Genomic DNA, 22,522 nt, shown 5'->3' with positions numbered 1-22,522 from the left:
AGACGGGTTTCACCATGTTGGCCAGGCTGGTCTTGAACTCCTGACCTCAAGTGATCTGCCCACCTCGCACTCCCAAAGTGCTGGGATTACAGGCGTGAGCCACCGTGTCTGGTCTAGGAAGACATTCTTATCTTCTCTAGTTCACCCTCTACCACCATCTCCTCTCCGGAGAGCCCCCTAAATGGCTAACCAAAACAGCTAAACCACCTTTCTTCCCCCTATGACCTTGCCCATGCAACGCCTCCTCTGAGTGATTGTTCCTATCCCATCTCCTTGCAAAGGTAGTAGAAAGTATTACAGCTGAGGTTCAGACATATTCATCTGTTACCCATATACTAGTCAGAGAAATTAAATTATTTGATTGAATGAGTTCTGCTTCAAGCGACAGAAGAATGTTCCACCCTCCAGTAATGTCATAGAGGACTAATTGAGTCTCTTTCCAGCTTCTATCCTGAAAAGCGTATAATCAAACAAAAAAATAGAAGACATTGTGATACTCAGAAGCTCATTACATACATAGAGGATACTTGACCTCTCTCTATACACAAAAAAACTCACAAATGCACAATGGGATTATTAACAGTGTTATCTCACAGGTGTAGAATCAGGTAACCTTTACTTTCATCTTAGTATTTTCATATAACAAAGATGTATTATGTAAAAATATTAGGAAAAATCAATCTATTTTCAATCTGATAGAAAAAAAGTATTGTTTAATACCAAGATTAGCTTTTTCTTCTGTAAACTATTTTCAAGAGTTTAGGACAGGCTGGGCACAGTGGCTCACACCTGTAATCCCAGCACTTTGGGAGGCTGAAGTAGGCGGATCACCCGAGGCCAGGAGTTTGAGACCAGCCTGGCCAACATGGCGAAACCCCATCTCTATTAAAAATACAAAAAAATTAGTTGGGCGTGATGGCATGTGCCTGTAATCCCAGCTACTCAGGAGGCTGAGGCACAAGAATCGCTTGAACTTGGGAGGCAGAGGCTGCAGTAAGCTGACATCATGCCACTGCACTCCAGCCTGGGCAACAGAGCCAGATCCTGTTTCAAAAAAAAAAAAAAAAAAGCTTAAGACAAAAAGGGAAAGCTCACTTTCTATCAAAAATAAGCTTCCAAAAGACAATAACAGGGCTGAGTGTGGTGGCTCATGCCTGTAATCCCAGCACTTTGGGAGGCTGAGGCGGGCAGATCACCTGAAGTCAGGAGTTTGAGACCAGCCTGGTCAACATGGTGAAACCCTGTCTCTACTAAAAATACAAAAGTTAGCCAGGCGTCATGGTGGGCGCCTATAATCCCAGCAACTCGGGAGGCTGAGACAGGAGAATCGCTTGAACCTAGGAAGCGAGCCACTCAACCTCCGCCACTACCCTCCAGCCTGGGCAACACAGCGAGACTCTATCTCAAAAAAAGACAATAACAGTAACTCGAAAGAGGCTCCTCTTAACTTCTGCCACCCTAACCCATAACTCCACCCATTTCTCCGCTGGACTTACCTCATTCACAGGGATCAGAATACTGAATTGTTGCCTGTTCATCTGTAAAATGAAATAAGACATATTATTACTTTGAGGGCCTCCTATATTCAGAGGGAAAATGCTTCAGAAAAGCTACTGCTTGAGCCCTTTCCAGAGAATCTCTACAGGTTATGAGCATATTCAGAATTACAAGAAAGTTTCAATCACTAATATTTGTACATTGTGACAAACTGTTAATCATAGCAAAAATAATAGAAATAGCCCTTTGAGAACAATGGTTCACATTGTTCTCTTATCATATAAAATGTCTCTAGTGTACGCAACTTAAAATTGACACACAACTGAATTAAAATATTTTAGGAGATTAGATAATTATGTGCTACTTGGCTTGGGAAGGAGTATTTGTAAAATTAAGAGAGAAGCCATGAAGAATGAGGCAGAAGCAAGTTGGGAGATGCAAGTAAGATCTCAGCTCTCATTTCTGCCCAGCCCTCTCACCTGGTAGGTAGTAGTCATAGACCTTGATGGTTGCTGGTTTCAAGTTGGTGACCAGCACACTTTGGCTGATGGTGAAGGTATAAGTCTGAGTGTTCTTAATGAGCTGTGGGGAAGACAGATGAAACAGTACCTTAGAAGTAAAATGAAAATTACACTCTATGCAATGTGGAGTTAAAAAACCCTTGCTGTCTTCATGTAGATTTTCTGAAGCCCTGCCAGGCACTGTGGCTCATGCCTCTAATCCTAGCACTTTGGGAGGCCGAAGTGGGTGAATCACCAGAGGTCAGAAGTTCCAGACCAGCCTGGCCAACATGGTGAAACCCCATCTCTACTAAAAATACAAAAATTAGCCGGGCATGGTGGCTGGCACCTGTAATCCTGGCTACTCAGAAGGCTGAGGCAGAAGAATCGCTTGAACCCGGGAGGCAGATGTTGCAGTGAGCCGAGATGGCACCACTGCACTCCAGCCTGGGCGACAGAGCGAGACTCCAACTCAAATTTAAAAAAAAATTCTCTGAAACCCTCTACGTACCGCTACTGCCCTATGACAGTCTTAAAGACATTGACTCCTGCTGACTTCCTGGCTCTTTCTTCTTAGGATCTTACAGCTCTCTGGCCCTCTTGTGAACTGGTTCCCTTTGTTCGTGGTCCACCCTGACCCATGGCCTCTCCACTAAATTAGTCAAAGTGGCCAAAGAAACAGAGGCTTGCATTTCACTCCAACAGTTCTATGCCCCTTACTGGTTGGCTTTCTTCAATCTGGTCCCTCAGCAAATGATACCTCCTCAGAGAGGCTTTCCTTGAACACCTTATTTAAAAATAGTCGCATCCCTGGCCTGCCCCACCAGCACTCTTTATACCCTTATGCTGCATAGCACTTATTACTACTGAAAAAAAAAGTGTGTGTATGCACATATACATGTAATTTTTAAAAACTTGAATATTGTTGTCTCTCCACTGGAACATCAGCACTCTTAGGCCAGGTATCATATCTATTGTTTTCACTGCTAGGTCCCCATCACTTAGAAAAGTGACTGGCATATGTTGGTTGCTCAGTAAATATTTGTTGAATAAATTAGCAAATGGAGAATCTAAAGCAATTGTATAAGTTACTTTAATATAACAAAATAAATCCTAGATACTTGGGAGGCTGAGGTGGGAGGATCGTTTGAACTCAGGAGGTAGAGATTATAGTGAGCCAAGATCGGGCCACTGAAGTCCAGCCTGGGCAACAGAGTGAGACCCTGTCTCAAAAAAAAAAAAAAAAAATCATATTATAAATTTAGATATAGCACTATTAACATCTAATTGGAAGGGATTTCCAAAGTTCTTCAGGTATAGTGCTTCTCAAAGTGTGGTCGAGGGACTTCCCCTACTCCAGGGATCCCTGAGATTGCATCAGAGTATCTGAGAGGTCAGAATTATTTTTAGAATGATATTAAGACTTTTTTTTCCACTCTCATTCTCTTACAAATATACAGGAGGTTGTTTCCTTCTGGGGAAAGAGATTTAAAAAAATAAAAAATAAAACAAGTATACAGGAGAGTTATCAGAGGCTACTTTATGTGTAATATTGCAACGGTTTGAACATAGGAGTAAATAGGAAAATTTCATTCTCTTTGATTAAGCTAGATATTAAAGCAAAAATGCAAAATAATAATGTCACCATTCTTAATTTTTTGTTTTGGAAAATAGTTATTTTCTTTTTCTTTTCTTTTTTTTTTTTTTTTGAGACGGAGTCTCACTCTGTTGCCCAGGCTAGAGTATAGTGGCACAATCTCAGCTCACTGCAACCTCTGCCTGCCAGGTTCAGGCGATTCTTCTGCCTCAGGCTCTCAAGTAGCTGGGACTACCGGCACGCACCACCATGCCCAGCTAATTTTTGTGTTTTTAGTAGAGACGGACGGGGTTTCAGCATATTGACCAGGCTGGTCTCGAACTCCTGATCTCGTGATCCACCTGCCTCGGCCTCCCAAAGTGCTGGAATTACAGGCGTGAGCCACCACGCCTGGCCAGAAAATAGTTATTTTCACAATAATGTTATTTATATTAAGATGTAGTGAGTTTATTATCATTTTTAAATTAATTAATATATATTTTAAGATTGTCTCAGTTTTAATTGCTAATATGATAAAGACCAATAGTTAAAACCCACTTCACCAAAAGCTGTTTGAGGTCCTCAGTAAGGTAAGAGTATAAAGGGATCCTGAAACAAAGAATTTTTAGAACGACTGTTCTTTTCTATCATTTGGTCACCATAATGAATTAAAGCAAATGACTAATATGAACCAAAAGAAAGCTGGGGTAGCAGGTTTTTTTTTTTTTGAGACGGAGTCTTGCACCGTTGCCCAGGCTGGTATGCAGTGGTGTGATCTCGGCTCACTGCAAGCTCCGCCTCCCGGGTTCATGCCATCCTCCTGCCTCAGCCTCCTGAGTAGCTGGGACTACAGGTGCCCGCCACCACGCCTGGCTAATTTTTTGTACTTTTAGTACACACGGGGTTTCACCGTATTAGCCGGGACAGTCTTGATCTCCTGACCTTGTGATCCGCCCATCTCGGCCTCCCAAAGTGCTGGGATTATAGGCGTGAGCCACTGCACCCGGCCTGGTAGCAGTTTTAATATCTGACTAAATGGCATCTAAGGCAAGGGAAAAAAATGTGTGTCTGTGTGTGGCGGTGGGGGGATGTAAGAATCTAAGGCAAAAGTATATGATATAAATATATACACATATAGAGTAATGGGGAAAGGATAGTATGTACTAATATAGGGAAAATTTAATAAGAAGATATGTTCATAACATATATATGTAATTGTGTAGTCTCAAATGTATCAGGAAACAATTGGCAGAAATGTATGGATAAATGGATAAATCAAATACCATAATTAGAGGCCGGGCATGGTGGCTCACACCTATAACTCCAGCACTTTGGGAGGCCTAGGCAGGCAGATCATTTGAGGTCAGAAGTTCAAGACCAGCCTGGCCAACATGGTGAAATGCTGTCTCTACCAAAAAAATACTAAACAAACAAACAAAAACCATCATAATTGGATATTTTAACACATGCTTTTCAGAAATTGTTAAATCAAGGAGAAAAATAAGCAGAGTTATCAAACACATGAACAACAGAAATAATGATCTCAGACTTCTAGATCAGAATCCAGGCCCAAGAGAAAAGAAATAGACGTTCTTTTGGAGTGCACACTGAACACTTGCAAAAATAGATCATGGATTAGGTCATGGAAGAAACTTCAGCACATTCCAGGCAATCAGGATCATGAAGACTGTATTCTCACACCATAATGCAACAAAATTAGACATCAGGAACAAAAGGATGGCTTTAAAAATTCCATGTGTTTCCCAACAAATTAAGAAATAGTTAGAACTGAATGACAGTGAAAACTCTGCTTGTCTGAGATTGTGGGAGAGGGATGGCATGTACCTAGAGGGACATTTATAGTATAAGTTCATTAAAAAATAAGGAAGACTATATATGTGAATAAGGTCATCCTCTGGTGAAATTGATCAAGAACACAAGGGAGAAGACACACAGAAAAGAGGAAATAACCACAGATACAATTATTAGCACTGGCTTTTATATCAGTAGGCCTGATAACTCGCATTAGAAGCCAACTGGCAGATTTGGCAGGACACACTGAGGAGCAGTTCATTGCAGTCTCAGGCATGGTGTCATGGAAATCAGACTCCCTGGGTTCTGCTCCCACCCTAGACACTGACAGATGGTATGACTTGGACAACCCACTCTCTCTCTCCAACTCTCAGTCTCCTTATGTCTAAGGAGGGTGGCTGTAAGACTTGAATAAGTCATGTATGAAAGCATCATAAACTTGGCAAAGTTTTAAACAGCAACATCATGATTACAGGGTAGTGCCAGATAAGCTAACCCAAGCTGTCTCAAAAGAAACTATACACAGCTTGGCTGGGTGTGGTGGCTCACGCCTGTAATCCTAACATTTTGGGAGGCCGAGGCAGGTGGATGACGAGGTCAGGAGATCGAGACCATCCTGGCTAACACGGTGAGACCGTCTCTACTAAAAATACAAAAAATTAGCCGGGCGTGGTGGCGGACGCATGTGGTCCTAGCTACTTGGGAGGCTGAGGCAGGAGAATGGCATGAACCCGGGAGGCGGAGCTTACAGTGAGCTGAGATTGTGCCACTGCACTCCAGCCTGGGTGACAGAGCGAGACTCCATCTCAAAAAAAAAAAGAAAAAAAGAAACTATACACAGCTCACACAACATAACAAAACCCTGGCTCCCTGGAAGACAGGAAACACAGTTAGATGATCGGGTTGGTGGGTGGGCAGGGGGTTGGAAATGGATGTTACTAACAACAGTATCTTTTGATTTGGGATATTCTTGTCTGTTGGTTAGATACAATAAGGATAACTTTGCTCCTTGTGTGGAGTGGAATATCATGAAAAGGAACATTGTAACAATCTTTAGAATATTGTTAGTCCTTGAGAACTTCTTGTTTTGTTAAAATGAAAGGTTACATACAATGTCTGATTAATATTAAGTAATATTAACATTATGTTAAAATGATACGAATAGCTATAGAGTAATGAGGGCTTACTCTATACCAGGTACAGTTCTAAATATTTTTACACGTCTTAAATAATTTAGTTTTTTCTATAACTCTAAGAGATAACTATTTTGACCCCTACCCACACACATTTTACAGCTAACTTTCAGCAACTTGTCCAGTTACACAGCCAGTGCTAGAACCAAGATCACAGCCCAGGCAGTCTGGCTTCAGAGCTTCTGCTATTAACCACTATAACATAGAGTTGCAATGTCACTTGTGGCTATTGAGCACTTGAAATGAGGTCAGTCAGAATTGAGATGCACTGACAGTGTAAAGTACACACTGGATTTCGGGCCGGGCGTGGTGGCTCATGCTTGTAATCCCAGCACTTTGGGAGGCTGAGGCGGGCGGATCACGAGGTCAGGAGATCGAGACCACGATGAAACCCCGTTTCTACTAAAAATACAAAAAATTAGACGGGCTTGGTGGCGGGCGCCTGTAGTCCCAGCTACTCGGAGAGGCTGAGGCAGGAGAATGGCGTGAACCCGGGAGGCGGAGCTTGCAGTGAGCCGAGATCGCACCACTGTACTCCAGCCTGGGCGACAGAGCGAGACTCCATCTCAAAAAAAAAAAAAAAAAAGTACATACTGGATTTCAAAGATGTGGTACAGAAAAAAAAAAGAATGTAGATATCTCACTAATACTTCTCTATATTAATTGTATGGTAAAATGGAAATATTTGGGGTGTATAAGCTTGCATAAAATATACCGTTAACCTTAATTTTATCTGTTTCTATACTTTTTAAATGTATCTACTAGAAATCTTCAAATGTCGTAAATGGCTCACATTATAGGTCTGTTGGACAGGGCTCCTCTAGAGGCACAATGGGGTGTTTTATGCTATACCAGCATGGAGGCAGAACTCATGGCATGGTGTGGACTCACTCCCAGGCCCCTCATCCCCGTGGGTGTGACACCTGTATATACAGATTAGAAGGGAAGTCATGAAGATCCATAAGCAAACCAGCCCTTTGATCTGGTTCCTGAACACCTACCTCATCCAAGTAAATGTTAAGTGTGTCAGTTCCAAATTCAACCTTCTTCACCAGGGGTTGCTGGAGAAGCTGAATAAGAGAGGGAGAAAAAAAAAGAGACTAAGAGCCAGAGCCTTCCCTATCCCCTAGGGTAGTCTTCCAAAGCTCTGCCATGATCAAGGAAACAATATATACTGTGGAAAAGGTAGGAAAAGGGAACCAAGACTATTACAGGTTGCATGTCATATATCTGCTACAACCTTGTAGCCCATTTAAATAATCCAACCATGAGTTTGTGTGTATGTGTATATATACATATATACACACACATATATACATATATGCACATATATACATGTATATATACCTACATATGTATACACACATATATATAATCACATACTGTGTATATGGATGCCATATATATGAAAACTACTTTTCTTACAAGCGTACATATATATACATACATATATATGTATGTATATACATGCCGTGTGTGTGTGTGTACACACACATGCCATGATGCCCATTTTACCAGTTTTTTAAATTATAATGTTAGGTCCCCTCACGGCTAGATAAATGAAGAAAACAGAAGTAACTTACTAACTGATTGGTGCCTTCCATGGGACTGAACCCAGATAGCATCTTCACTTCCACAATAGCCATATTGGAAGAGCTACGGCCCCCCACATAACTGACAGCAGGAAGAAGAAAACACATGTGAGCCTATTCAGTGCACTCTGCATCCCCAACACACACACACACACACACACACACACACACACACACACTCGTGTCCCAGCCCAGCTCCTATGACCAGGTGCCCTGCCAGCCACCAGCACCCCAGCTTTACTCACCTGGTGTGAACAGTGAGAGTCAAGGATCGAGGCAAAGTCGGTTGCTCACATCTAGCTTTTCCTATTTCCACACTAAGACTAAAGGTCTTCGTATTTGTGGGAGGAAGAATATTGTATCTCAACACCGTCTGGAAGGAAGAAATAGATAGCCAAATCAGACTTGGAAAGAACTTTAAAGATTGTACAGTTCACACTACTTTTCTTACAAGTGAGAAAGAGAGAGAGAGAGAAGGCCTAAGGGGAAGATGCCCTCAGACTCTCCTTCCCAATGTTCAGTCATTCTCATGGATTGCTACTTACCTGCACATAGACACAGCCCCGGCCTGAGGCCTCCAACGTGTACATTCCAGGGACATTGGGCAGAGTCTCCTGCTGAAATACCAATCTGTTGACCGACTGTATGTTGAATGTGCGCTGGAAATTCTCAGTGGATTTTACAGCCAGGTTGATCTCCTCAGATGGCATGTAGGCGGTAGTGGCATATTTGGCAAGAGCTTGCAGAGCAACTACAGTATCCTGAGGGAAACAACCAAACGTATACCTACCATTTTGTGAGCCACTGGAATTAACCTTGAACAACTCTATAACCCAAACATCTGGTTGTTGTTAGTTGGCTTGGATGATGTCTTCTCTAAGTATTTAGAGAACTATACCCACCTCCTCTGGAGAAGCTGACCTAGAAATCACAGTAGCTTGCTTTTTTTTTCTTTTTTTTTTTTTTTAGTCGGAGTTTTGCTTTTGTTGCCCAGGCTGGAGTGCAATGGCACAATCTCAGCTCACTGCAACCTCTGCCTCCCGGGTTCAAGTGATTCTCCTCCCTCAGCCTCCCAAGTAGCTGGGATTACAGGCGTGTGCCACCACACCTGGCAAATTTTGTACTTTTAGTAAAGACGGGGTTTCTCCATGTTGGTCACGCTAGTCTCGAACTCCCAACCTCAGGTGGTCCGCCTGCCTTGGCCTCCCAAAATGCTGGGATGACAGGTGTGAGCCACCACACCCAGCCAGTAGCATGCTTTTATAGAAAATCACCATCAACAAGGTACTACTGAACATCCACAGATTACTTGGTTAACCTAATCAATTCATATTCAGAAATCAACAGCTTCAGATGAGTTATTGCTGGAAGCAAGTGGATAATTGTTCAGTATGTATTTTACAGCTTCCTTAGTTGGGGAGGAAACAGTAGTAACTTGATAGCCCTAGAAATTGCAGTCTATGAAGTCATTTAACTGTGTAATGATCTTCTACATCACAGCTGGAAGGAGTATAAGGGACCCTTGGAAAGTCCTTCCCTGCAGGCTGGCTTCTTAGCCATTATACCACGTGACAATCTTTTATTTCTCTGGGAATAAGACAGATAAACTGTCACTAAATGAGCATGGTACTGTGACGTTTGAACTGTTTCATTCTGAAAACATAATTCATATAAATTACAAGAGGAAAGAAAAATGAAGTGTTCAACAAAATTGTTATATCTCACTCTGTGTTATGAAAATTTCTACATGCTTGACACTGTGTAAAATATCTATCACAAAAAAAACCCTGTTTCTTCATCTCACAAATGAAAAAGACATTCTTATTTCGACATTATCACTGTCCTACAAAACATGAAGACAGGTTACCCACCCTGGTGAAGCTGTGAAGAAGTTCTATCTGTGCAGCTTGACCATCTACAAACAATTTTTGTTTACCCTTTGTGGACTGGAGCCAGGGAGGTTTTTTACTGCTTAAACATATGGAGACAATTCAAAGAAAGGGACCTCACCTTCAGCTGAAACCCAGTGTGGGTAATATGTGATATATGACTTCTTGTGATAGCCAAGGATTTCATTGAAAAATGATTCTGACACATACCTCTCACTGAGAGTTGTAAACATTTCACCCACTGCTTTCCGAAAATATTATTATATATTATAATTATTTAGGACCAAGCAAGAAGAAAGGAGTATTTCCTGATCTTTGGCCAAGAATTTCCCTGAAACAGGGAGTCATAGTACCATATAATTTTTTTAAGTTTCAATTAGGTCATTACCATATTTAAACTTAGTGCTTTTAACATGTTTACCAAACATGCAATCTATTAAAAGATGTTCATTCTTTCAGGTCTGATTTACATGTTATATCTTCAGAGAAATTGGCTAATTTCAACAAATCAGAATATAATCTTCATGAGAACAAGAAATGTATTTTCTTAGTTATTTCTGTAGCCTCATCAAAGTGACTTGGACATGCAGAATAAATAGATTAATGACTAATCTCTTCATTATAATCTAAAATAATTTTTTATGATTTGAGTTTATCATACAATTCTACCCCTCTTTTTTTCCCCTACTGCCACACCGCTCATTCAATTTCCCAATTTCCCCTTACCCCTAACCTAGATAAAGGAAACAGTCTCCTGATCTCTTCAAGTCCAATGTTTCTCCCCTCTAAATTATCTCACACACCAAGTGGCTGATTAATCTTTCTGAAGCAAAGTTAAAATTTTTGTTGTTGTTGTTGTTGTGTTGTTGTTGTTGAGACGGAGTTTTAACTCTTGTTGCCCAGGCTGGAGTGTAATGGCGCCATCTCGGCTCACCACAACCTCTGCCTCCCGGGTTCAAGCGATTCTCCTGCCTCAGCCTCCCAGGTAGCTGGGATTACAGGCACCCACCACCACGCCTGGCTAATTTTGTATTTTTAGTAGAGATGGGGTTTCTCCATGTTGGTCAGCTGGTCTCGAACTTCCAACCTCAGGTGATCCACCTGCCTTGGCCTCCCAAAGTGCTGGGATTACAGGCATGAGCTGCTGTGTCCAGCCTAAAAAATTTTTGTTGTTTGTTGTTTTTGTTTATTGTTGTTGTTGACACAGAGTACTGCTTTGTCACTCAGGCTGGAGTGCAGTGGCGTAATCTCACCTCACTGCAACCTCTGCCCTCCGGGTTCAAGCAATTCTTCTGCCTCAGCCTCCTGAGTAGCTGGGACTACAGGAGCATATCACCACATCCAGCTAATTTTTGTATTTTTAGTAGAGATGGGGTTTCACCATGTTGACCAGGCTGGTCTTGAACTCCTGACCTCCAGTGATCCATCCACCTCAGGCTGCCAAAGTGCTGGGATTATAGGCGTGAGCCACCATGCTGGCTAAGACTGTTCTTATCCCTCAAGCTGATATGAGCTTTCTCTCCCTTTTGAAATTCAATATGTTGTACCTTTTGTGTGTTTCTTATATTATAAACCAGATCCTCTTTGTAATACATAGACTTTGTCCTCACTTTCCTTCTAGACTGTAAACTTTTTAAGAGTACAGACTATATCTTATTAGCTTTCTAATACCTGCAATAGCAGAAGAAGGGGATGTGCCCATGAATCTTGGTGTTATCTTTATAGACCCCGTAATGGTCTTCCTAGTTTATTAATATATACATTTAGCCATAATTATATATATCCTACTTGCATGTAAAACAGGGACCTCATGATGTTTCTTTCTTTTTTTTTTTTTTTTTTTTTTGAGACAGAGTTTTGTTCTTGTCACCCAGGCTAGAGTGCAATGGCATGATCTCAGCTCACTGCAACCTCTGCCTCCTGGGTTCAAGGGATTCTCCTGTCTCAGCCTCCTGAGTGGCTGGGATTATGGGTACCTGCCATCACACCTGGCTAATTTTTGTATTTTTAGTAGAGACGGGGTTTCATCATGTTGGCCAGGCTGGTCTCGAACTCCTGACCTCAGGTGATCCGCCTGCCTCGGCCTCCTAAAGTGCTGCGATGACAGGCCTGAGCCATCACACCCAGCCCCAATGTTTCACGTTCAACAAAGAAAATTAAATACATCTGGTACTATTAATGTGCTCATATAACCCATTTTTTGAATACTTCTATATATCATTCACAGGCTTTTCCTCTCTCTAAGACCCTGGACCGAGAAGGCAAGGGCAATATGTTTTCCTCTATCTCCACACAAGATCTAATTCTACCTGGTAAGTGGCAGTGGGAGAACAGGCTGTTTACCTGAGTAGACGAGAAGCCCCCATATGCATTGCGTTGCTTGGCCAACCAAGACACTATGCTAGAGGCCTTGGCTATCTCCTTTTGAGTCAGGCTGGGCTTGGTAAGCTGGGCCAACAATGCATATGCTGTGAGTTCCACATCTACAGCCGCAGGCTCAGACCAAGGGCTGGCATTCGATGATGGAGTAGGTTTCTGGCTCCAGTGAATGGATTCTCCTATGGAAAAAGAAACATAACTAGGATGTCCTTAGAAGGAACTGGCTTTCCCACATTCACTTTGTAAATGCAGCACCTTAGAGCAGAGAAAGTACCAACTGAGAATTAAACAGAGTAGAAAAAAAATTTCTTAAATTTAGCTGATTAATTGACCTTGATGTAAATGCAAGGATGCATGTGTGCACGTGTGTGTAAAGCTAGAAGCATCAATAAATGTTCCTGCCTCCAGCAATTACATGAAAACCACCCTTGTTAATTTATGAGTTTTGATGCTAATGGAAATAGGTAAATAGAAGCTTCTTATAAGAATCTCTGTGTTTGGGGGCAATTTTTGTTTGCTTACAGTTTTATGAATTTTTCAGCATTTATTTCATTTAATCAAAGATTTAGGCCAGGCGTGGTGGCTCACGCCTGTAATCCCAGCACTTTGGGAGGCTGAGGCAGGCGGATCACCTGAGGGCGGGAGTTCGAGACCAGCCTGACCAACATCGAGAAACCCCAACTCTACTAAAAATACAAAATTAGCCAGGCGTGGTGGCGTGTGCCTGTAATCCCAGCTACTTGGGAGGCTGAGGCAGGAGAATCGTTTGAACCCGGGAGGCGGAGGTTGCGGTGAACTGATATCGCGCCACTGCACTCCACCCTGGGCAACAAAACAAGAGCAAAATCCAGACTCAGGCCTTTTCTCAGGCGGCTGGGAAGATGGCGGACGCTCAGACCGAGCGTGCCTACCAAAAGCAGCCGACCATCTTTCAAAACAAGAAGACGGTCCTGCTGGGAGAAACTGGCAAGGAGAAGCTCCCGCGGTACTACAAGAATATGGGTCTGGGCTTCAAGACACTCAAGGAGGCTATTCAGGGCACCTACATTGACAAGAAATGCCCCTTCACTGGTAATGTGTCCATTCGAGGGCGGATCCTCTCTGGCGTGGTGACCAAGATGAAGATGCAGAGGACCATTGTCATCCGCCGAGACTATCTGCACTACATCCGCAAGTACAACCGCTTCAAGAAGCGCCACAAGAACATGTCTGTACACCTGTCCCCCTGCTTCAGGGACATCCAGATCGGTGACATCGTCACAGTGGGCGAGTGCCGGCCCCTGAGCAAGACAGTGCGCTTCAACGTGCTCAAGGTCACCAAGGCTGCCGGCACCAAGAAGCAGTTCCAGAAGTTCTGAGGCTGGACGTCGGCCCGCTCCCCACAGTGAAATAAAGTTATTTTCTCATTCCCCAAAAAAAAAAAAAAAATCCAGACAAAAAAAAAAAAAAAAAAAAATTAAAATTTTAAGTAGAATAAAAATGGCAGAGTATATGTCAGAATTCTGAGAAACCATGAAGAAATGCTAATGAGGCCAACTATATGAAACATGCTTAGAAGGCGGTCCAATAGAATGAGACCAAAAGAAATGTCTGTGACAGTCAAGATGACAAATAATGGATAACTTGAAGAAAAAATAAAATAACAAACGAGAAGAGTGTAAGTTAGAAGACTAATTAAACAGAATTTTAGAGATAATAAGTAATCACAGAAGGGCAATCTAATTGGAAGAACATAACAGGAAACGTGAGCTTGCAATACAAGATAGTGGAAAAGAGATCATCACAATAAATCAATATAAAGTGGAACAGGTGTATTTAACCTATTGTCTCGGACACACATTTCATGACTGGAGTTGCTTAAACACAAGAGAAAAAGCTACCTGACCCCCTATGAGAGGACAGTTCAGCCATGACGCTCATATAAATGAAGGCTGAGACTGCACTTCTGCCTGGAAGAATAATTTTAAATAGCCAGATAAATGAAATGCATTAATATTTTATTTACAAGATCTGTCATAACTTCAAACAGTAATCTAAATATATTTAAAGTGGTCCAGGCCAGGTGCAATGGCTCACGCTTGTAATTCAGCACTTTGGGAGGCCAAGAGGGGCAGATCACTTGAGGTCAGGATTCTGAGACCAGCCTGGCCAACATGGTGAAACCTCCTCTCTACTAAAAATACAAAAATTAGCCAGTGTGGTGGTGGGCACCTGTAATCCCATCTACTCGGGAGGCTGAGGCAGGAGAATCGCTTGAACCCGGGAGGCAGAGGTTGCAGTGAGCCAAGATTGCACCACTGCACTCCAGCCTGGGCAACAGAGCAAGACACTGTCTCAAAAAAATAAAAAGTAAAATAAAAATTAAAAAAAAATATTTAAAGTGGTCCTACATCAAAGAGCTTTCGAAGATCTCCAAAAGGGTGATTCCACAATGCCAATATATTTTCTGACTAGCTTCTTCAATGTGATTTCTCTTCACATTAAAAGTATAAAAATGTGGCCGGGCACAGTGGCTCATGCCTGTAATCCCAGCACTTTGGGAGGCCGAGGCGGGCAGATCACCTGAGGTCAAGAATTCAAGACCAGCCTGGTCAACATGGCGAAACCCTTCTCTACTAAAAATACAAAAATTAGCAGGGCATGGTGGCACACGCCTGTAATCCCATCTACTCGGGAGGCTGAGGCAGGAGAATTGCTTGAACCTGGGAGGCAGAGGTTGCAGTGAGCTGAGATCACGCTGTTGCACTCCAGCCTGGGCAACAAGAGAGAAACTCGGTCTCAGAAAAAAAAAAAAAAAAAAGTATAAAAATGCCCTTTGAGCACTTGCATGTGTTTCTCACAAACCTCCCAACAATAATTTGATGACTTAACGGTTACTAAAATGAATCCTAGAGTACGTGTATGGCACAGAGGATACTAAGGAGATTATAGATAACCCACAGCTTATGTTCACAATTTCAAAGAACTCTTAACAGGACCAACATACCTGAGATGATAGCCTGCTGATCTAACTGTTTAAGAAGAATGTTTCTGATGTCCATTTCCCCAGCCAGGGAGAAAACATAAGCCAACAGGGCCCGTGTGTAGAGGTTGGTGGTGGAGGTGGCTGAATTCTTGAGACACTGTAGACCCTGACTCACCATTGGGTCCTAAAAAGTGAAGATGAAGACCATAACTTATAAGGCATTCCTTAAAAAATGGGAAGTAATCAGGAAATCACCTTATCCTTCTTGACCTCAAAAGGATGACTAGGGACAAAGATGGGGAATGTCTCCAGGAATAGGCATGAGAAGGAGGGTATCAAGAGGAGGAGCCAGGAGAACTTACATCTACGTCCTTTCCCATCTCCAGCAATGCAGCTGTGACATATGCAGTCAAGGAGACCTCATCATCAACCCCACCCTAGAGGCAAACAGGGAGACAGTGAGTCAGGGCAGCAGGCAGCAGCTGCAAGAATTATGTGCAGATTGCAAAACAGCATCCCTGCTGAATAGATGAATTATTTTTTAAAAGAAAAAAAAAAGAAAGCTCTTCTTTCCACAGGCTTTCTGTAGCTCCAAGCCTCCAGGACACACACAAAGAGGGAACAGGCTGGACTTCAGTAACTGCACAGCCTTAAACAGCCTGCAGGAGGTAGCATGTGGACTTCAGCTGAGTGGGTGTTTAAGAAACCCAAGAGGGGCCGGGCGCGGTGGCTCAAGCCTGTAATCCCAGCACTTTGGGTGGCCGAGGTGGGCGGATCATGAGGTCAGGAGTTCGAGACCATCCTGGCCAACATAGTGAAACCCTGTCTCTACTAAAAATACAAAAAAAATTAGCCGGGCGTGGTGGCGGGCGCCTGTAGTCCCAGCTACTCCGGAGGCTGAGGCAGGAGAATGGCTTGAACCCGGGAGGCCGAGCTTGCAGTGAGCCAAGATGATGCCACTGCACTCCAGCCTGGGGGACAGAGCCAGACTGTCTCAAAAAAAAAAAAAAAAGAAGCCCAAGAGGAGGAGTTAGGAAGGATAAGAGGTTTAAAGAAGGGAGGAATAAGGAGAGAATCTGCCGCATCACCGCATCTGAGCCTCCCCTCAAGCAGCACAATACCCAGCCCTTCTCCAGGGGAGATTAGGTGAGACCTTCCCTGCTTATCGCCTTTCCCAGAAATAGCTAAGCAAATTTTTGAAAATATCTACTCAAATTATTATCCTCATTCTATAAATAAGAAAACAAACACTTAACAAGATTAAATAGCTTGTGTTCAGGCACAGTGGTTTACGCCTATTATCCCAGCTTGAGGCCAAGTCGGTGGGGAGGATCACTTGAGCTCAGGAGTTTGAGGCCAGCCTGGGCAACACGGTAAAACCCCATCTCTACAAAACCTACAAAAATTAGCCAGGTGTGGTGGCATGCGGATCCGTGGTCCCAGCTATTCAGAAAGCTAAAGTAGGAGGATTATCTGAGCCCGGGGAGGTCAAGGCTACAGTGAGCCATGATCGTGCCACTGCACTTCAGCCTGGGTGACAGAGTGAGACCCTGTCTCAAAAAAATGAATAAGTAAATAAATAAAAAGATTAAATAGCTTGCTCACGGTTACATGGCTCATCTGCAGCAGGACTGGAATTTGAACCCAGGACATTTAACTCTGGAGCTCATGTGCCAAACCACTAACCTTGGCTACACAGAGGATGGATTTCTCAATGGACTGGCCTGCTCTCACAAGAAAGTAGGAACAGGTTGGACACGCGTAGGTCACGCCTGTAATCCCAGCACTTTGGGAGGTCAAGGCGGGTGGATCACTTGAGGCCAGGAGTTCAAGACCAGCCTGGCCAACATGGTGAAACCCCATCTCTACTAAAAATACAAAAATTAGCCAGGCGTAGTGGCACATGCCTGTAGTCCCAGCTGCTCAGAAGGCTGAGAATCACTTGAACCCAGGAGGTAGAGGTTGCAGTGAGCTGGGATTGCGCAAATACACTCCAGCCTGTACAACAGAGTGAGACTCTTGTCTCAAGGAAATAAAATAAAGAAGGAAGAATACCTCTGGGATCTTGCTCTAGTCAAGTTCTTTATTTTAGTAGACGTGGAGTTTCAAACTGGTCTTGATTCCTGACCTCATGATCCACCCACCTCAGCCCCCCAGAGTGCTGGGATTACGGGCATGAGCCACTGTGCCTGGCCCCCAGGTATATTTCATACAGTGTATAAGAGAAGAAGAAGACAAAAACTTAGGGGAGACTAATAAGATCCTGCAGAGGAAGACTAATGAATCCTACAAATAGATTTTTTTTTTTTTTTTAACACTCAAGATTTTTAATCCTTGCCCTCGAATAGCAATGTAAGTGATTTCTCTAGAAAAGTTTATACAAGTCTTTCTTGCACTGAGTGTGTTCAGAATTGAACAAGTTATCCTGCAGGATCTATGCCTCGCCCTGTGCTTGGGACAGGTACAAACAATGTAGTGAACAGAAGAGATCAGTGCCTCTGGAGTGCAACTGCCACGGTTCAAATCTCAGTCCTGCCACTTATTAGCATGCACCTTGGGCAATTTACTTAGTCTCCATGGCTTAGTTTCTTCATCTGTAAAATGGGATTAATAATGGCATACCAATACCTAGCTCATTGATTTGTTGTAAACATTAAATAATATCAAATAAACTACGTGCCTAGAACAGTGCCCAATAGAGTAAACTTCTTACAGAAGACATTGGGCTGCCTACTAGTCCTCACCACAGGAAATGGCTTTCCCAGATGGATTTGGTGACATAGTAAGAGGCCCAGAGATCTTTTAGTCCAGTAGTCTCAAATTTCAGTGTGTATCAGAATCATCAGGAGGGCTTGTTAAAACACAAATTTCTGGTCCACCCTCCCAGAGTTTCTCATTTAATAGGTGTGGGCTGGGAGTCAGAATCTGTGTTTCCAACAAGTTCCCAGGTGATGCCAATGCTCCCGATCTGGGAACTCTGCTTTGAGAGCCATGTTCCAGTCCACATTCTCTCTCATTTTTGAGGCAGGGTCTCACTCGGTCACCCAGGTTGGGGTGCAATGGTGCAATCACGGCTCACTGCAGGCTCGAATTCCTGGGTTCAAGTGACCCTCCGACCTCAACCACCCAAGTAGCTGGGACTACAGGCGTGCACTAACAAGCCTGATTAATTTTTCATTTTTTTTTTTATAGAGATGGGGTTTCACCATGTTGCCCAGGGTGGTCTCAAACTCCTGGGCCCAAACGATCTGCCCACCTCGGCCTCCCAAAGTGCTGGGATTACAGACATAAGCCACTGCACCCAGCCTTCATCTGTATTCTCATTCTACAGACATGAAAACTGAGGCCCAGACCAACTAAGCATTTTGATCATGGTCACCCAGAGCCACAGTGGAGACCAGAAGAAAACTGATTCCCAGGCCAGTGTTCATTTGCTTCTGCTTGGTCAGAGGTGTGAGGTCCTTCGAGACAGTGGTCGGCTGCAGGCTCCTGGACAGATCCGCACCTTCATAGCTGTGTGAAGGAGATTTCCCACGTTGGCATAGCAGCCACTGGGGAGCTGGTTTCCTGCCATCCACTTGAGAGCATCCTGGATGTTCTTGGGATCAATGAAGATGAATTTCTGAGCTTGGCCAAAGCATTTTGTGACAAAGGCTGTCAGCCTACATGGGTGAAGAGGAAAATATGGCATGAAGAGGAATTTCTAGGTGAGGGTACAATCATTTCTTCATTTATTTGGGTGTATACTTCCAGAAGGGGAGCTGAGGAAACATATGCCATAGCAGGCCCAGAAAAGGGAGGCATTAATGGGCACCAATGAGGACAAGAACAGGGGAGGCACAAGCTCAGGAAGATCGAGGGACTTGACCATCCATGAGGGTGAAATAAGCAGTATTAAAGAGGTAGAAGACTGAGTGCAAGAAGGAATGGGGTTAAGGGGAGAGGTAGTGGAATAGTTCCAGAGGGCTCAGGAATTATGCTCTGGAGTACAGGACTCATTGGGAATTGGGTGATATTACCATGTGTTTCCATTTCCATCTCGCTCCCCAAAGGCACTGTATGAGCCATTGCTGTGTTTGTACATCAGCTCCTTCTGGTACCCTGGGAAGCCAAATGTGGTTTTAGATCACAGTGACAACTTCAAAAAACACCCGCGTGCTTTTCAAGGATATGGGACACTTGAGGGGCTGGAATTCCTTGTATCTTATCAATCTGTCATAGGGCCTAGTGCAGGAGAGTGTTCAAGAAAGAAAGGCTGAAGCCGGGCGCGGTGGCTCACGCTTGTAATCCCAGCACTTTGGGAGGCCGAGGCGGGCGGATCACGAGGTCAGGAGATCGAGACCATCTTGGCTAACGCGGTGAAACCCTGTCTCTACTAAAAATACAAAAAATAAGCCGGGTGTGCTGGTGGGCGCCTGTAGTCCCAGCTACTTGGGAGGCTGAGGCAGGAGAATGGCGTGAACTCAGAAGGTGGAGCTTGCAGTGAGCCAATATTGCGCCACTGCACTCCAGCCTGGGCCACAGAGTGAGACCCCGCCTCCAAAACAAACAAACAAACAAACAAACAAAACCAAACATGTATTAGCTATCATTTAGTAAATACCTACTATGGGCCGGGCGTGGTGGCTCACTGCTGTAATCCCAGCACTTTGGGAGGCCGAGGAGGGCAGATCACCTGAGGTCAGGAGTTCGAGACCAGCCTGACCAACATGGGGAAACCCTGTCTCTAATAAAAATACAAAAAAAAAAAAAAAAAGTACCTACTATGTGTCCTGGGAAGACCACAGTAAATCAAACTCAGTCTCTACACTCAAAGAACTCACAGAGGAGCAAACCATTACAACACATTACAATTTTTATTCATTATGAACAATTTTAATACAGTACTACAATATCATACTGGATATGTACGAGGTGCTAGAGGACACAGAGAGGCACATGGGCTATCTAAGAGAGTTCAGGGCTTTTAAGAAGGCACGTCACTGAGCTGATGAGGGATGTGACAAAACTGATAACACTTAGGATCAATCTCTAAGTTCCTCTATCACTGCATATACGTTCCTCACCCTCCAAATCACCAAGTTCCTCTCAAACACAGTCCTGACACTCTTTTCCAGGTTGTCACTGACCCCTTCATATACTTCCCAAGCCAGTGAGCCTGACATAGGTGACTCATTAACATCTGCATTGTAGCCAACTAGCTCAATTCAGATCTATCAATGTGTCCTGAATGTCAACTATGTTGTAGGAACTGTACTAGGAACAGAAAAGAAAAAGATGTGGCCCTTTCTCTTCAGGAGCCCCCAACACAGTGTGGAAGACAGATACAGACAGCGAACTCTAATACAGTAAGATAAGCGCTATGTCAGACTTATGAATAAAATAGACAAAACAGAGACATTGTGACTGCAAAGGATCTCAGTGGAGGGTGAGGGAGTAAAGAAAGAGCCTAACATTCATAGGGCTCCTACTACATGCTAGATACTGTGCTGGGGACTTTATATTGCATTTAATCTTTACACCAGTCTGAGAGGTAGGTTATTATCACTGTTTTACAGAAGAAGAAAGAAGGTCCAGAACTGTTCACTAACTTGTTCAGGATCACATGGCTATTAAATGACAGGTTAGATATGATTTCCAAGTTCATGCTTTTCAACCCACTTCCTCCCTTGCCCAGAACAGTAAGTGTGCTGCCTACTGCAAATATGGTTGTATCTTCCCTAAACTATACCCAAATTCCTCATTTTTAAAAATGGTTGCTGCAAATATTTTGTCTTCCCTTCACCCAATTTATAGACTGTCTAAACCTAAATATGTATCAAGCATCAGCGACCTTAACTTCTTCCTACCCTGACTCCTTTCCTTTTTTTTTTTTTTTTTTGAGACGGAGTCTCACTCTGTCACCCAGGCTGGAGTGCAGTGGCGCGATCTGGGCTCAATGCAAGCTCTGCCTCCTGGGTTTGTGCCATTCTCCTGCCTCAGCCTCCTGTGTAGGTGAGACTATAGGTGCCCGCCACCACGCCCGGCTAATTTTTTGTATTTTTTTTAGTAGAGACGGGGTTTCACCGTGTTAGCCAGGATGGTCTTGATCTCCTGACCTCGTGATCCACCTGCCTTGGCCTCCCAAAGTGCTGGGATTACAGGCATGAGCCACTGCGCCGGGCCTCCTGTCCATTTTTAACTAGAGTACAAGTCTAATCCCATCTGTACTGTTGCCTACACTGTATTTCCCTCCTATATAAAATACACTCTTTTTCCTTCATCACTTGTCATTAGTCACACTCTCCAGATAGGTCTGCATGTCCCGCCCCACTCCACACCTTTGCAGCCTCCATTCGCCTTTTCCTTTCTGAGCCAAGAATCTCTAACTGCTTACCCAGGACTGTAACATAAGCCTTGGTTGAGTCAGGAACAATGTCCACTGGGAGCTCCAGGGAGACAGATTCAGATGCCACCTTTCCTGTGAGAGGCAGAAAAAAAGGTGACACAAAAGAAGATGGGGAATGGCAGGGGTTCTCAAGACAAAATTGTAGAAGAACTTTCTATAATCCAGGGATTTCTGTACTCGGTGCTTTCTCTGGGATGCAGAAAGCACTGGGTACTATTCATAGTGATCTTGCTGGAAATAAATTCCACAGAGTTATCATCGTGCTGCACACTTTCTCTTCTTCCTCCTGCCTCCCAGTTAATCAGCCCCATGAGGAATGGCACCCCAGACTCTCCTATTCCTTCTGGTCCTGTGCATTCCTCCTTTTGCCTATGAAAATCTCCTGCTGCCAGGTGCGCTGGCTCACGCCTGTAATCCCAGCACTTTGGGAGGCCGAGGCGGGCGGATCACTAGGTCAGGAGTTCGAGAACAGCCTGGCCAATATAGTGAAACCGTGTCTCTACTAAAAATACAAAAATTAGCTGGGCATGGTGGCATGCACCTGTAGTCCCAGCTACTCAGGATACTGAGGCAGTAGAATCACTTGAACCCGGGAGGCAGATGTTGCAATGAGCTGAGATCGTGCCACTGCAATCCAGCCTGGACGACAGAGCGAGACTTCGTCTCAAAAAAAAAAAAAAAAAAAAAAAAGAAAATCTCCTGCCCTCTAAGGGAATTCTCACCACCAATCC

The 22,522-nt window shown here is 43.7% G+C and overlaps 2 protein-coding genes across 2 annotated transcripts in view; one reads left to right on the top strand and one right to left on the bottom strand.

Moving 5' to 3' along the window:
* Nucleotides 1-22,522, bottom strand: part of LOC116472177 (alpha-2-macroglobulin-like protein 1) — a 63,595-nt gene that overhangs the window by 2,460 nt on the left and 38,613 nt on the right. Inside the window, exons 23-34 of the mRNA XM_032158977.3 lie at nucleotides 21,684-21,863; nucleotides 19,423-19,504; nucleotides 18,909-19,065; nucleotides 15,766-15,840; nucleotides 15,425-15,587; nucleotides 12,403-12,617; nucleotides 8,716-8,931; nucleotides 8,416-8,543; nucleotides 8,162-8,252; nucleotides 7,580-7,648; nucleotides 1,977-2,079; nucleotides 1,497-1,538 (exon numbers count right to left, since the gene is read on the bottom strand). Of these exons, the coding sequence (XP_032014868.1) occupies nucleotides 1,498-1,538; nucleotides 1,977-2,079; nucleotides 7,580-7,648; nucleotides 8,162-8,252; nucleotides 8,416-8,543; nucleotides 8,716-8,931; nucleotides 12,403-12,617; nucleotides 15,425-15,587; nucleotides 15,766-15,840; nucleotides 18,909-19,065; nucleotides 19,423-19,504; nucleotides 21,684-21,863 (1,520 nt within the window). The 3' untranslated portion in view covers nucleotide 1,497. The remainder of the gene's footprint in view (nucleotides 1-1,496; nucleotides 1,539-1,976; nucleotides 2,080-7,579; nucleotides 7,649-8,161; nucleotides 8,253-8,415; nucleotides 8,544-8,715; nucleotides 8,932-12,402; nucleotides 12,618-15,424; nucleotides 15,588-15,765; nucleotides 15,841-18,908; nucleotides 19,066-19,422; nucleotides 19,505-21,683; nucleotides 21,864-22,522) is intronic.
* On the top strand, nucleotides 13,266-13,844 carry LOC116472645 (small ribosomal subunit protein uS17-like). The gene has a single exon (XM_032159559.2). The coding sequence runs from the start codon at nucleotides 13,320-13,322 to the stop codon at nucleotides 13,794-13,796; it is 477 nt and encodes a 158-aa protein (XP_032015450.1). The 5' UTR covers nucleotides 13,266-13,319; the 3' UTR covers nucleotides 13,797-13,844.

The sequence above is a fragment of the Hylobates moloch genome, unplaced genomic scaffold (genome assembly GCF_009828535.3).
Source record: "Hylobates moloch isolate HMO894 unplaced genomic scaffold, HMol_V3 SCAFFOLD_8, whole genome shotgun sequence".
Taxonomy (NCBI): domain Eukaryota; kingdom Metazoa; phylum Chordata; class Mammalia; order Primates; family Hylobatidae; genus Hylobates; species Hylobates moloch.
This window is presented reverse-complemented; position numbering and strand designations above follow the sequence as displayed.